The 15,645-nt window shown below is 38.5% G+C and overlaps 2 protein-coding genes across 3 annotated transcripts in view; one reads left to right on the forward strand and one right to left on the reverse strand.

Moving 5' to 3' along the window:
* The window catches only part of LOC133520773 (tubby-related protein 4), a 97,311-nt gene extending 82,633 nt beyond the window's left edge, over positions 1-14,678 (reverse strand). For both annotated transcript variants that reach the window (XM_061855430.1, XM_061855429.1), the window contains exon 1: positions 12,311-14,678. In XM_061855430.1, the coding sequence (XP_061711414.1) occupies positions 12,311-12,406 (96 nt within the window). In that variant the 5' untranslated portion in view covers positions 12,407-14,678. The remainder of the gene's footprint in view (positions 1-12,310) is intronic.
* On the forward strand, positions 7,568-10,684 carry LOC133520775 (uncharacterized). The gene is made up of 2 exons (XM_061855433.1): positions 7,568-8,477; positions 8,592-10,684. The coding sequence occupies exons 1-2, from the start codon at positions 7,688-7,690 to the stop codon at positions 10,373-10,375; spliced, it is 2,574 nt and encodes an 857-aa protein (XP_061711417.1). The 5' UTR covers positions 7,568-7,687; the 3' UTR covers positions 10,376-10,684.
* Positions 14,679-15,645: the final 967 nt, after the last annotated feature.

Here is a 15,645-nt window from a genome sequence, read left to right on the forward strand (position 1 = left end):
ACATTTTATTTTGTTATTTTTTTGCCGTTCCCAGAAAAGCATACGAAGACCTAAAACTAATTAAGACAATTTTGTTTTCTTTGTGTTCTTATAATTAAAGTTTAGATACTTAAGTATACATTATATTTATTATTATCACCGTCCTACGAAGTATAATGAAAAACCTTAAATGGAAAATAAAGGAATAAACATAAATGGACATTATCTAAATAACCTCAGATTTGCTGACGACATCATTATCTTCTCAAAAACTTCATTTGAACTGGAAGAAATGATTAATGATTTATGCACTGTCAGCAGCGAAGTAAGGCTTAGAACTAAACAGCACATATGTATTACGTTTAATTTGCTTATTTTATTAAGGAAATAAAAGGCTAAAATGTATAATACAACAATACTCAATATTTTATTGCAAATTCACAAATAATTAAATTATTTTGATGTTTACATGCCAATGATAATATTTTCACTAAATAAGTTCGGCAATTTGTTTTTGTTTATAATTAAAATTATATATAACCTTCAGTATAATTGTTTCATAGATTAACTTTGTTTTTAACTACGGCCGTGACTTGAACGTCTTTCAAATTATTTAGGTGTACTCGTACTTACCTACGTATGTTGAAACTATTTTAATGAGGCTGAATTAAAGTTTCACTAGGAGCATAAGTGTAAGGCCTTAGTGGACGCTCGAAGAGGAGCGTTCGGCGGGGCGTGCAGCGTCGCGTGGGGCTCACAAGTAATTTGAGCAGCGTGCACTAAGGCCGCTCCTATACGTTTGCATTTGTTTAACATGCACGCCGCACGCCCTGCCCCGCTGCGCGCCCAATTCGAGCGTCCACTCAAGCCTTACACTAAATGTCTGACAGTAATTTATTTTAAGTAAAGGCTTGAAAGGCTTCGGATTCCAAACATTAATTCATACAATAGACGTGTCATTAGACTTGGCTAAACAAGGGTTTATATTAAGTGCAATTTATTTCAGCTTTTTCTATAGAATACGGCCGCTAAAAGTACTAATAATTTGTAAGTGAGCTATTTCAACGCCACATGTAAGTATAGGTACTGCCAGGTACTTATAAGCGTGTCTGCCTTTTGCTGACAGGAGCACGTCATAAAATGTGCCTACCTTAGAACTTACTTTGTAGAAAATCGAAACTAAATCAATCAATCCGTATTACAGATAGGTACTTACAAGTAACATTGCACCTGGTGATCTCACACTCCTACTAAACACGCTTTATATTGTAATGTCTGTGTAGTTTCTGTATGTATCTTAACCTTCAGACTATACTACCCCGGACCAACCTAATCTCCCTAACTTACTATACATAATTACCTACACAAACAATCCTAAACATTTCCGCCTCTCCCCACAAACTGTGAACTACGGTACCTATTCCGTGCCTACTTAATGTGTTCTAATATACCCCGCCACCTTCGCTTTCTATATAGAACTGTGAAGTTATTGTATTTGTACAGCTTTCGCACCCTGGCTTATTACCTTATTTATTTATTATTAGTGCGTAGCGCAGACTTTGGAATTGGGTACATTGGGCCTTTGTTAAATACCTTTTATGTTAATAGTACATTACACGCACATGTATCGTACAACGTTTTACAGTACATATGGCCCTTTAAATGTTCGGCACAGTAACGTAATATGCTAATTTTCGCACTAGTGCGATAAAGTAGCACCATATGTACTGTAAATAAAGATACATGTTTGAATAGAGAGAACTATCAAGAGAAGATTTCCTTAAAGATGTATAGCGTACCTGTTCAAGAGATGAAGTCCTAAATATAATTAAAAGATTTATTAAAAGACAAGACACAAAATAAGACACTCAAACAAGAACCAAATGAGGTGTATGATGGTGCCAGAAGTATTTTTGGAATATAATAAAAACAGAGGTTCTTTACAATTACTATAAATCTACCTAACCCCTTATTCCCTAAGCCGATGGACCTACAACTAAATAAATATCTACCCTAATGGCCAGGCCATTCTGTAAACGCGCGAAGCTTAAATTCACCCCTTGAACAATTATTCAAATTTGCTGAAATATTAAGATTGAGGAAAATTTTAATGTTTTTTTAGGTAAAAGCGTTTGTTTGCGCTGCGTAACGGCCTTTAATAGGTTTAATAATCTATACGGCCTGCGGCTTTTATTAGCTCTAGAGGAAGTTTACTCTGCTTTGCTTTTGACCTACCTTTATTTTCTACCCATAAATATATTTCCAACCCTACATATCCAATAGTACATTGTGCAACGACTTAAAAACTGGAGTTTGCAATATTCTTCCCCCGGGGTTACATACAATGTTTTTCAACACACTTTCGAAGAAAAAACAAATTTTTAGGCGCAATAATTATTTTCATTACTCTTGCTCGAAAAAGATATTATTTCATGCAGGTGAACTGAAGTACAAAGGCCTATTTTGATCCCTCGGGAGTTAAGTATTGTAAAAAAAAAACTATAACTCCCGAGGAAGTTATAGCTTTTTTGTTTATTATGTCACTTATTCATACAAACCAAGTATAATAAATGAGTTTTACTTTTACAATACTGACGTTTAAAATTTAATATTTTTGTTTATAAATGTTTAAAATTATTTAATTTGATTAATTTAACAGCCGTTTAAAATATTTTTACATAATTTTCATGATAATTACTGTGTCGTATGAATTGGTGACACATCTTTTAAAAAAGCTATATCACCTCGGGAGTTGCGTTATAGCTCTTTTTTTGCAATCAATAGCTCCTACGGGAACAATACATGCCTTTGTTCTTCAGCATAGGTACCTGCAAATAAGATCCTTTTCGAGCAAGTGTTATTCTATGAAAAATAATTTTTAACGTTCAAAATCTGTCCGTAAACTTTTTATACGCCTGCGACGAAGAGTAATTGACTCGTCCGTTATATAATAAAGCGAATCTTCACTTTCTGACACGGTAGCGGTAGATAAAAGGTAGAAAATACAAAATACCAATACAATATTCACTGACATGTTACTTCGGCCAATGAGCATATTTAATCACTACGGCAGGCTAAGTGACATAACAGACTGACATTGAAATTCGTCACGGCTCTAGACGCACAACGACTAATAATAGAGTTGTCGTTGACGGTGCGTGGCAGTCCCACTCACACGGTTTTCGGGTTTACCGTGGTAAACATAAACAGATAGACGTTACAGTCCCTTAAGAACGAAATTATGGTCAAAAGTATATACTATTTCTCGTAGCTTCCTACCTTACTACCTACTGTGCCAGAAACCAACCGTCGCGTGAGTCGCGTCGACTGGATCACAAAATCAATGTAACAGTCTCTAATAAGCGAACTACTGATTGATTGATTTAAACTTTCACGATTTTTCACATTATTAAATTATAGAAACGAGACTTAATTGTGTATCGAGTATTAAATTTACCTCCGACGTTTCGTGAACGGCGTTGTCCCCGTAGTCTCGGACCACGACCTACCACCACCACCACGGACCGACCACGGGGACAAGGCCGTCCTCGAAACGTCGCATGTAAATTAAAAACCCAATACTTACGCGATCAAGTCCCGTTTGTATAATTTAATAACCCTATTTGTTAAAACTACGGGTTGCACTCCGGGAGTGCCGGCAGAAGTGAAAACTTGAATATTAACGTTGTGCATTTTTGATATGTTGGAGAAATTGAGTTGCAGTTTTATAAAAAGAGATAATTCTCTATTATACTTACGTAAATAAATTTAAGTGTGGAAGATATTATGAAATGCGAATTTTAGTGTTAATATATAACCTATACAGAGTAATTCATGAGACGTGAGCAGGACTACAGCCTACACAATCAGTAAATGTTAATGAATCGTTCACCATCATATTAAGTAAAATAATCACGCTTCTTTTCTGTTATTTAACTTTTTGGTAAGGAAAAATGTGAGTATCTACAATCACGGACACCCAACAACACAAAGATACAATACATCACAATTAACAAAGATTAAACCTCTTTAACCGTTATGACAGCACTTTGATTATGAATAAAATAAAATGTCACACTTGAATGAGATAGGGAGCGTGCATGAACTGTAGGAGGTAGCACAGGAGCTGTCAGATTTTTGGCGCGAAACGTAAATGTAAGGTTTATTGTTCCGATGTAGCCCACAAGATGGCAGAACCTACTATGCACAAGAAAACACTTGACGTGTAAATGTGCATGTTTATGGTTCCGATTCAGACCACAAGATGGCAGACCCTCCAACGCGCACGGTCCCTATACGATTTTTCAAAAGTAACCAGGCTTCGATGACATTCAATTTGCACGTCACTATGATGTCACGTGTCCGTCTTACGAATTTTCAATCTGTCGGTCACGTGACCCTGACGCGAGTTTAACATTTTTTCCCCATCACAAAAAGTGCACAGCGCCGCTAAAGAAGTTTTCACTTCAAAAAGTTAATATTAGGTAATTATATTTTAATGACCGTGACCGTACTCGATACATGATTGGACGAAATCGGCTATATAGAAAATAATTGCAAAGATTAGTCTTAAAGTCACCATTAAACAGTTCTGTTTTTTTTTTTTGACTTAAGGGTCTGCAATTAAAATCACAATTTCAGTACATTTGTACAGTCAGCGTCAAATACTTTGTAGCAACCAAAGTAGCCAAATAGTTCGGTACACCATATATTTAGTATGGTGTACCGAACTATTTGGCCACTTTGACTGCAACAAAGTATTTGACGCTGACTGTACCTAAACCACTAACGAGTAATATTACACAAATAATCCACATTTTTTATTTCAATAGTTTTCTTATTAATTCCCTTGCCCAGGCCCAGTAACAGTGACAGTGCTTTCTCAATTACTCCGATACAAATAGTGTGTGCTCTTAAGCTATTGACAGCCTCTTAATCAGGAGTATCAGGACTGGATTTTGTTACCAGCCGAATTTTGATACATTTATTTAGTGGTACATATTTTAGTTGCCAAGCGGACCCCAGGCTCCCATGAGCCGTGGCAAAAAGCCGGGACAACGTGAGGAAGACGTTGACCGATTTTTGATACATTGCGGCATTTGGTAGATCGATTGAACTCGTTGCACCTCAGTAGTAGATATTGTATAGGAAACAGGGCGAAGTTATCATAGACGTTTACAGAGTTCTTCAGTTAAAAAAAACTATAGACGAGGGGCAGGGCAGTTCTAAAAGTTTTACGCAGAACGATTATTCCATGTTTGCAATTAGAACGGGCAGATATTAGTGACACAACAGTGCTAGGGCGCTGAATAGAAATGCAACTAAATAGGTCAAAAGCCGTGGAGAAAGAAAGGTTAATTGAATGGGAGCCCTCACGCCGTGCAACGCGACTCGTTCCCATTGCTTACTGGATACTGGTCTCGGTGAACAAGTATAAACGACTTTCCCCACAATAGTACATTGTGTATTAAGATGGTGAACTAATACGAGTGTGAATTGAAGCCCGAAACCGAAGGAGAGGGCTTACCTAATTACCGCCCGTGGCACACACAATGTTTTTCATCACTCTTGTGAGGAAAATAAAGATTGTTTATTAAAACTTCTGCCTAATTACGTACGTACATCCCTACACCCTACCCTATACAGTATTACTGCTCTAGGTCGAAGTTTAGTATTTACCGACCGCATCGCCTAGCAAGTGTGATGAAAAATATATTACAGCCCTAGGCCAAAATTTAGGATTTATGGACCGCATCGCCTACGTGTAATAACACATTTTACGAGCAAGTGTGATGGAAAACTAAATAGGTACCTACGCGTCAAAGACCACATTTTAATGATATTTGAGGTTATTGTACATTTACAATTGCATGTAGAGTTAGCTTGGTCCGACTCTAGCTAGATAAATATATAAAAACTAACTATTCATATTTGAGACGTTTTGGTAGGTAACGCGACTCATAGCTGATGATGAATTCTTCACCTTTGAAGTTTACATTTAAGTAAATAAGTAGAAAGTACCTAATTAAAAACAATAAACATTGTCGCTACTGAATGATTGTTTTTATGTAACAAAAACGGTTCATGAAATAATGTTTTTATAATATTTTTACTACTAGGCACAAAAAGGGCATGTCTCCAACAGCTTTTTCAAGTTTAAAAGACTTTAAGCGTCAACTGTGACGAAAATACTCAACTTTTTAACACAATTCACACTAGTTCAGCTAAACCAAAAGCTCGAAGCAGCAGGAATGACTAGCCAGAAAGCCAGATTACTATTCCCCCAACTTTCCTGCCAAACTACCGTTGCTACAGTAAATCGCTTTCAATCTACATTCTAACAAATGGAAATTTAATTTAGCTGGCCGGGTAGCAATCATCCCTAGGCCAATTCCGCTTTAACGATTTGGTAAGGTTTTAATCGTTTTTTGAATCGAAATTAACTCGTGACACGCAGACCAATAAATACGAACAGGATGCCTTATCACTCTTATAAGACGAGTCCTAGGGCACAGACATATACAATATTTAAAAGCGGGTTTCTCACGTATTTTAAGACGAAAAACGCTCGATATGTTATAAAAATACTCAATACGCCAAACATTCAAAAGTAAAAATGTAACGGGTTGACAGATGCTACGATAAACAATTTCCATACATTGTCCAACAGATTAAGTGTTCTGTTCGTAGACAAAGTGGGAAAACGGATCGGGTACGACCGTAGCGCTACGAAAGCTTTGGCAGTGAATGCGTTAAGTTTCGATTGGCGTTTTCTATCAAAGATTGTCATCTTGGCTAAGCCCCCTGATTGCATTTTGTGAACCACTGATTGGTCACGAAGCGGATTACGATGATTGGTGCATCGACGCATGCTGATTCATTGTCGAATCTAAATAAGATGAAAACTATATGAAATAGTTTATACTACAGAGTCGGCCTCTTGGTAACACGCTAAATCCAGCGGCTGTAGAACGGGCGCATTTTTATCACTTGTCACTATGCCTGTCACGTTCTAACAAGTATGTAAGTGCGAAAGTGACAGGCATAGTAACAAGTGATAAAAATGCGACCGTGCTACAGCCGCAGGTCGTATCAAAAGACGATGAAACCCATATCAATTTAATATTACAGAGTCGGCCTCCTGGTAATCTATTTGGCAATCTGCAGCTATTATTTGGGAATAAATACGTTTGCCTGTTTGCGGGTGATCGTTTTGTTTATTACTTCAATAATCGAGGTCTGCGGCTCACATATGATTTCAGACAATTGGTAGACAGACAGAGATACTTAACCTTTTGACCGCCACATTCGGCTGTGGCCGTCATCGGAGTCTTGCCAAGGATGCCAGGGACGGCTACAGCTTCACCAATGCAGTAGGGACTCTAGACGGGATTCCGTACAGTTCAATTTCGCATAAATAATCGCGGTCGCCTGGCGTCCGGGGCTCGGCATATTCCTTCACCGACTGGCATTCAAAAGGTTAACTAATATTATGAATATTAAAGCAACTCTGTATGTCTATATTTATGTGTGTTAGTGTAGGTTTTATAACGTTTTTGCAACACCTACTTTTTCGATTAATTTCTCTGTTTCACGCTGATCTCAAAAGAGTTTGCTACCCAAAGTGTTGCAAACTCTTTTGAGATCAGCAATGTCAAATATTTTAAATTATATTTTTTCATGATTTTGTCATGTGACTCTAAAATAAATGGCTAAACGTTTCGTGCGTGTTTTCATTCGGGCTATATTTCATGTAATTTTCTACATCTGGCGACCGTTAATTAAAATGGAAATATTACGAAAAGAAAGAGGTATAGCCAGGAGGCTTTTTACAACCGCGAAAAACGAATTTCAAGCTAATTTAGAGTCAACAAATATCGACGAAATCACCGCGGCCTTCAACAAACTCCAGCTTCGAGCCGATTCCCTGTTCAACGTTGACCTACGTATAAAAGAACAGTGGCTAAAAACGGACGAGATGACTGAAGATGAAATTTATGAAGATTGCATGACGAGCGATAAGTATCTAAACGACTGGGAGCGTATAAAAGTCATGTACGAAAACGTTTCTCGGAAGAACGAACGCATGAAGAGGTCTTGCAAGTCTAGCGGCAGCGATGTGTCGAATAACACACAAAAATCTCATCAATGTTGTGAGAAGTCGGCATGCAATAGTGCTTGTCATTCAAGACGATTCCGTCTACCGAAATTTGAGTTACGGAAGTTTGACGGCAATACGAAAAATTGGATTGGTTTTTGGTGTCAATTTCAGAAAATCGACGACGACGAGACAATAGACGATGGAGATAAGTTTCAGTACCTTTACCAGTGCACTGTTCCAGATACTCCAGCGCGAGAGATCGTCGAGAGCTTTCCGCCGTCGGGAGATAACTACAAGAAGGCTGTTGAGCAATTGAAGTCCAGGTTTGCACGTGACGAAATGTTGATCGACATTTATGTGCGTGAACTGCTTAATCTTGTACTAGCACAAGCAAAAGGTAATACTTCTTATAAATTAGGCCACTTATACGATAAATTAAATACGCAATTGCAAGCATTAGAAAGCTTAGGTGTCACTATAGATAAATACGCTGCTTTACTTTTCCCTTTAGTTGAGTCCGCCTTGCCCGAATCTGTTTTACGAGCATGGCAGAGATCCCATGTACTGGAGGAGAAGGGCGACGATCATCTGAACCAGCTTATGCAGTTCCTGAAACGCGAAGTGGAGTCGGAAGAGCGGATCCAGCTCGCGCGCACCGAGATAGCATCGGGTGACAGTTTGCATAGCGTTTCTACTCAACCCACCGCGGCATGCATGGTGTCAACGGAAGACGCAGGTAAGAAGATTTGTTGCGTTTGGTGTGAAAAGGCATCGCATAGCAGCTTCGAGTGCTACAAAGCTAACAAAATGTCGTATGAAGCTAGGAAGGAAATGCTAAATAAAAAAGGAGCGTGCCTTATTTGTTTAAAAACCGGACATAATGCGAAAAGGTGCAAAAATTTCACAAAATGCCTTTTCTGCTCCAAATGTCATTCTGTATTGATGTGCCCTGACATTAAAATGTCAAGTCAAAATGAAACTGAAAAAACTTCGAATGTTGAAACGTCAAATTTAAATAATAACGTAACTCAATATAAGGCTAGTACTACACTGTTGCAAACGTTCATGGCGAATATTATGACCGATAAGAAATGTATACGGGTACGATGCTTTATTGATTCGGGTGCACAGAAGACTTATTTACGTCGCGATATAATAGAAAATTTAGACTTGAAACCTGTCGGCAAAGAAATCGTGTCAAATTGTCTTTTTGGCGGGATTGAAACTAAGACGGAACTATTTCATACCTACGAGTTAAAGCTAGCAAGCTTGGATAAGAAATTTGAATGTACAATGACCGCGCGAGACAAGTCTACGCTCTGCGGGTATGTTCCTCGTTTAAATGTAGACCATGAGATGTTTAAAGAGTTACAGAAATATAATATTACGCTGAGCGACGTCGGCGATGCGGCAGCACCTGACATCGGGCTGTTGATCGGCGCAGACCATGCAGGCGTGTTGCTCACTGAGAGTTTCTTAAAACTGAACAATAACCTCGTGGCAATAAAAACTAAATTTGGATGGACGCTTCAAGGACCTGTTATGAACACATGCAGTTTGCTAATGAACGTAGTATTAGAAAATGAACATAAAATGAAAGAAAGTAAGAAAGTAGTGCTCGCTAACAACACTGCAGATTATAGTACGTTTCTATCTACACTGACTTTCATCTTTAAGTACATTACAGACCTTGCCGGTCTTTCTTTTCTGCGGTCCGGAGGGAAGGTTTGGATAATTTTATTCATGTGTGCAGTTTACCGAGCCGTGCATATCAAATTCACCAAACCACTAATGACAGAAGCTTTTCTCATAGCCTTACGAAGATTTATCCCGAGACGTGGAAGAGTTGACACAAAATACACGGATAATTCTAACTTCCACGAAGCTGATAATCTTCTGATGACTCTGAACGTGAGGAACATTAAGAGGAAGTTTAGTTCTCCTGCAGCGCCATGGCGGGAAAATTGGTGGGAGCGTCTCATACGCTCTTTGAAGGACCTCATGAAACGAAACTTACCTTGCCAGTTCCACAGTGATGAACAGGCTCACAGTAACGAGAACATACAGTTGCTTATCCAGAGGGGCAAGGAGAGGGACTCTAATTTAAGGGTAGGTGACGTAGTTTTAATAAAGATGGACACAAAGCGTACTATGTGGCTTTTAGGGAGGATTGTAGAAACTTTCTCCGGTACAGACGGTTGCGTAAGAGTGGCTAAGATGCGCACAACAGATGGAGAGTTCACACGAGCAGTGCAACGCCTGTACCCACGCGAAGCACAGGCTGGCGACATATAGAGAAGAGTTTTGGGCCTCTTGCCCAAGGTGGGAGGATGTTGCAAACTCTTTTGAGATCAGCAATGTCAAATATTTTAAATTATATTTTTTCATGATTTTGTCATGTGACTCTAAAATAAATGGCTAAACGTTTCGTGCGTGTTTTCATTCGGGCTATATTTCATGTAATTTTCTACACAAAGGTTGTCTGGAAGAGATCGCTCTTTAACGATAAGACCGCCTGTTGTCTGCCACTACATTTAATCAATTATTTCCTATTTTTTCTTTTGTAATTTTCACTGAGACACCAATAAAGAGTATCTATCTTTATGTTATCTTTTCATTTAACCGTTGAACCGATTTAGAATAAATTTGGTATGGATATGACTCTCGGGTGACTGATGCGCCGTCGTCGGAAAGTTATCAAAATTGCGAAATTTCCACATTGAAAAAAAAAATCGGAACCTTCGCATATTTTTTATATGGGGACCGACATTTTCCGACTCGAAAAATTAAAGTTCCCATGAAATTCTCGTGAAATTTCCTACTCCTTTAATATAGTCCCCGCTGAGCTACGGTCGTAGTCGATATCATGGCTTTCCCGGTGTGTAGAGGAAATGCTTCGTAGAGGCAAAACGACAACGTGTCATGATTAGCGGTGAATGGGTTAAACTTTTCCGGAACTTGCACATCGGTACTCTCGGAAAAGGGCATAGGAAAGTCTTTGCACTGAAATCATTCCCTCATTATCATAAGGTAATGAAAAGAGCGGTGGAACTAACTATGGAATTCTACGCAAAAGAAGCGCGGGTAGAAGCCAGTTGTCAATAAGGTCGTATTCTAAATGGAACTTTATGCTAAAAGCGCCTTATTAACAACCGACACCTTTTAGTACATACCAGCGTAATAACTCACTAATTAAAGTAGTTCCGATGTCGCTTCTAATTACTTGAAGCGAATGCCGTAAGAGTCCGTATACCTACGATATTGTGCCGATTTCATTAATTTTTTTATTTGTTCAAGAACTAAGAGGACTTTTATAAGCATATTATGGAAGTAATTTTGAATTTGAACTGTACCCCTAGTGTAAATAATTTCGATTTCGAAACGTGACGTACGCGTTTGCGTTTAGTCTCATTTTGTATGGGTTTTTGAACAGCGCGCCAAGCGGGACGTTTTGGAAAGTCAAAAATCTCATACAAAATGACACTTAACGCAAACGCGTACGTCACGTTTCGCTGTCGAAAATATTTACACTAGGGGTACTGAATGTTGAAATTTGTGCGGCTTCTCGATGGTTTTATTCATTTCATTCCAACCAAAAGGCTGTTTTGGTATTTTTGCTGGAAGAGGTAAAGAAAATTAGGTATTTAATGATTGAAATTATTTGTACATTTTTGAATTTTTTTTAATGGTCTGTGCCTTCATAAAAATAAAGATGTTTTTATGTTTTTGGTAGTAAACACTAAAATGAGGCTTACGATAATAAAGATAAAGAAATAAGCTTCACTTTAAGTTAATTACAGGAATTAATATGCTACAACTGCTACAAGGATATAAGTAGGTACCTAATAGGTAGATGTTATGCGAGTATCTAACAGAACCAACATCTAAAATGAGCTATATCAGAATTGTTTTTGGGTCTACCTACTAAATATAAATGTATATTAATAACTTTGCATGTTATTTAATTCTTTGCTATTTTCTTTTTAAATGTTTACACGGACTTTTACGTACGTAGCCGAGAAAATACACGACTTTTTTGTCAAAAAGGGTCTTAATGCGTCATATTTAGCAACTTACCGCAATGCAATTCAAATGCAGATGCCCGTGCAGGCGTTCATCTATGTCGTGTTTAAATTCGCGAGTCCACTCGCCTTGACCATTGACCATGAGCTATTTCTATTACGGCGTGCGCGTAAACTAACAGCCAAGAAACTCAGGAACGACACTCACCTCAGGCAGCTCATCAGGAACCTTGCCCATCCATGATAAAGATAGTATGGTGCAATCACATTTAGCGTTCACGTTTCTCTCGAAATGGAGATGCATTTTTGATAATTAACACTTAATAACAATCACTAAGAGTTTGAACAGATTTGTGTTTGTAGCTTAGTTAGATGGTTCGGGCGCATTTTAGTGTGAGTTTTAGTTTATTTTGGTGAGGATTTATCATGAATGCCAAATTGTTTGCTCGGGCCGCTGGTGACGTGACGGCGGCGGCGGTGACAGCGAGCACTGGGGTAGTCGAGGCTCGGCGACGCGAGGCGCAGGTATTGATTGGCGGCCACTAGCGCCCTCTGTCGCGCGCGCCCCGCACCGGGGGAAAGCGGGAAAACCCGTGGAAAGCGCGGAGAGGGCGCTGACTCGCGGTACACGTGCCGGTTTTCCACGAACGTTGAAATAACAATAACAGCGCGTACCTAAATAATCAGAGAATAATAAAAGGAAGTGGTTTACGTAGGTATTTGTTTGGATCCATTTTGAAATTGTTTACAAATTATTATTTGCAAATTGTCAAGTTGTTAATAAGGAAATATTATTTCAAGGTTTATAATAACAATCTCGGACTTTTTTTATTTCCCGGTATAAGTAGGTACAGTCAGCGTCAAATACTTCGTAGCAGTCAAAGTGGCCAAATAGTTCGGTACACCATACTAAATATATGGTGTACCGAACTATTTGGCTACTTTGACTGCTACGAAGTATTTGACGCTGACTGTACATGATTAATTGTTAATACTAAGTTTATGTTCTAGCTAGAAACTAGCATTATGAGAGGAATTCGTTTGCAATTGTTTTTTTTTTTTACTTTTATCAGTAGTAAATTTATATTAGTAAGCGTTTATTCCTCCATCAATTCATCACATCAGTTGACAACCAAAATGTATGCATTATTACGCTAGAGTGCGACTATATGTACAGTTTACAAATCAAAATAAAATAAAAAAATAAATAAAATATGTAGCGGATCACACTATGTGTCGAAAGTAACTTTCATTCTCTACTAGCTTACCAGAACGAGATATGTCTCTATGTATAGAGCAATTAGACTGTGACAGATACTTTTAAATAAGAACTGTAGAGATATATCTCTACCGAATGGAAGAGTAGTCCTGGGTGGTAGATCCTTTGGCGCGTTATTTCACCCGCTACTATTGATGCTGACTGTACCTATGATACTGTCTCTAAAACTTCGTAGGAGTAGATCACTTGTAAGTTTTGCTTGTCAAATCACGATATATGTACACAAAGAAATTTGCCGATGTCATTTTTAGGGTTCCGTACCCAAAGGGTAAAACGAGACTGTATTACTAAGACTCCGCTGTCCGTCCCTCTGTCCGCCTGTTAGCCCGTCTGTCACCAGGTTGTATCTCATGAACCGTGATTGACACTTGAAATTTTCACAGATGATGTATTTCTATTGCCGCTATAACAACAAATACTAAAAAGTACGGAACCGTCGGTGAGCGAGTCCGACTCGAACTTGTCCGGTTTTTACATTATGTTTGCCTTACAAAATATTCATCTCACACAATCGACCATAATGACAACCTCATTCTTCAAAACAGCACTAGTTTACTAATTGTTTCATTAATAAGTTTGATCAAATGTTGTCTCCATCAAAATCTGATGTCTGTTTAAGTTAACGCGCCGCGCCTCAAACGTGGATTTGTGTCAACAGTGCATTAACGTACCTGTGAGCGCGTTGAGAAACTTCAAATACTATACCAATTTGATGTCAGAGGGCCTAACCCCAAAATCGAAAATCGTTATCTGCCCCTCTATCGCTGGAATGCGCAAGAGGCAGGTAACAATTTTCGTTTTTTTTTCGACATCGGCGGTAGGCCTTCAGTAGCAGTGCATAGCACTAGTCTAGCAGCACTCGCACTAGACTTTAGCGCTCACCGATCTCATTAGTTCAATGATGTTTCCCAAATAATACGAACTAGTGGCGCTGTGAGTGATAGACCTCCCGAACACATCATTTTAAAAATTTCCAAATACAGAATCGACAAAAAAAACATAATTATAGAACGCTCGCAAAAATTACGAGAATCCGTTGAGAAATGTGACCTGTAGAGAAGAACAGCCGGGCAGCCAGCGGACAAACATATGTTTTAAAAAATTGCCCAAGTTGAAACTGAGCCTCCTCGCGCTCGCTCGGTCAATAATTGCTCCCAGAAAAGTTAAACCACAGGGAAGTGACAGAAACATGTTAGTAACTAAGTAGTATTCTAACTTAACATTTTTTTTTGCGATTTAGAACTGGTTTTGATACAACCTAGACGATCGTCTTTGTGATTGGCTTGCACGACTTCATTTCATTTCGCATGTACCAATCAGCATGAGCGATCTGCAAGGTCGTATCAGATCAAAACCCTTTTCGTTTTACAGAATCGGGTTTCTATTCTCAGTGGTCAGAATCGGCTACGTCAGCCACACAAACGCATGAACGCCAACAAAGGAGTTGAAGCCATCGCCGTGGCCGAAAACGGTCAGGAGCATATATATATAGTTAGAATTCAAATTGGTATCATATTTTCCGTTGCAAAATAGCCTCCTGAGGTAGGTAAGTGGAGAACTACATTGTTTCGCTTTTACGAGTTGACTGCTGATGTTCCTTAACGCTGTGCTCGTGCGTACTTATATTCCTTTGACATCGTTTGGATATGTAAATAAAAAAGCTTCTATGTACTTCTTTAGCTTTTGACTTTCATAATATTTTACTTAAAAAGCTATTGAAAATGAGCGATGGAGAAAGTCAAAAGTGCTTTTCTCAAAAAAATGTTTTTTTTTTAAATCTAACAACCAAAGATTGCTAGTGTAAGACTGCTTACCATCAGGCGGGCCGTATGCTTGTTTGCCACGGACGTGGTATAAAAAAGACAAATTAGTAACTCTAGATAACACTGTAAGACTAAGTTAGATACCGTACGTTATGAGATAACTCTGGTTGTTAAAAGTTGACGTTTGACCTATCTCATCACCGAAAACTATAAAACCCCAAAATTTTCATTTGACGGAACGCGTTTTTTCTAAAAACCGTTGTATTTTTAGAGGGGTCACCAATCATATTCAACCTAAACCAATGGCTTCCATTCTGCCTTTTTCAAAAGTTTGGAAAATGTAACGGTTTTTACAAAAACTTCGGTCGGCAAACTTTTCTGAATAAGAGCCAAATGCAGCAAAAATCTGCGATAATAAGAGAAACTTGAGAGCTCAAAGAGTAACTTGTGTTTCTTTCAGTGGTTTAAAAACTCTCAAGCGAACTTCGATTATAGCGATTA

The sequence above is a fragment of the Cydia pomonella genome, chromosome 8, assembly GCF_033807575.1.
Source record: "Cydia pomonella isolate Wapato2018A chromosome 8, ilCydPomo1, whole genome shotgun sequence".
NCBI classification, from domain to species: Eukaryota; Metazoa; Arthropoda; class Insecta; order Lepidoptera; family Tortricidae; genus Cydia; species Cydia pomonella.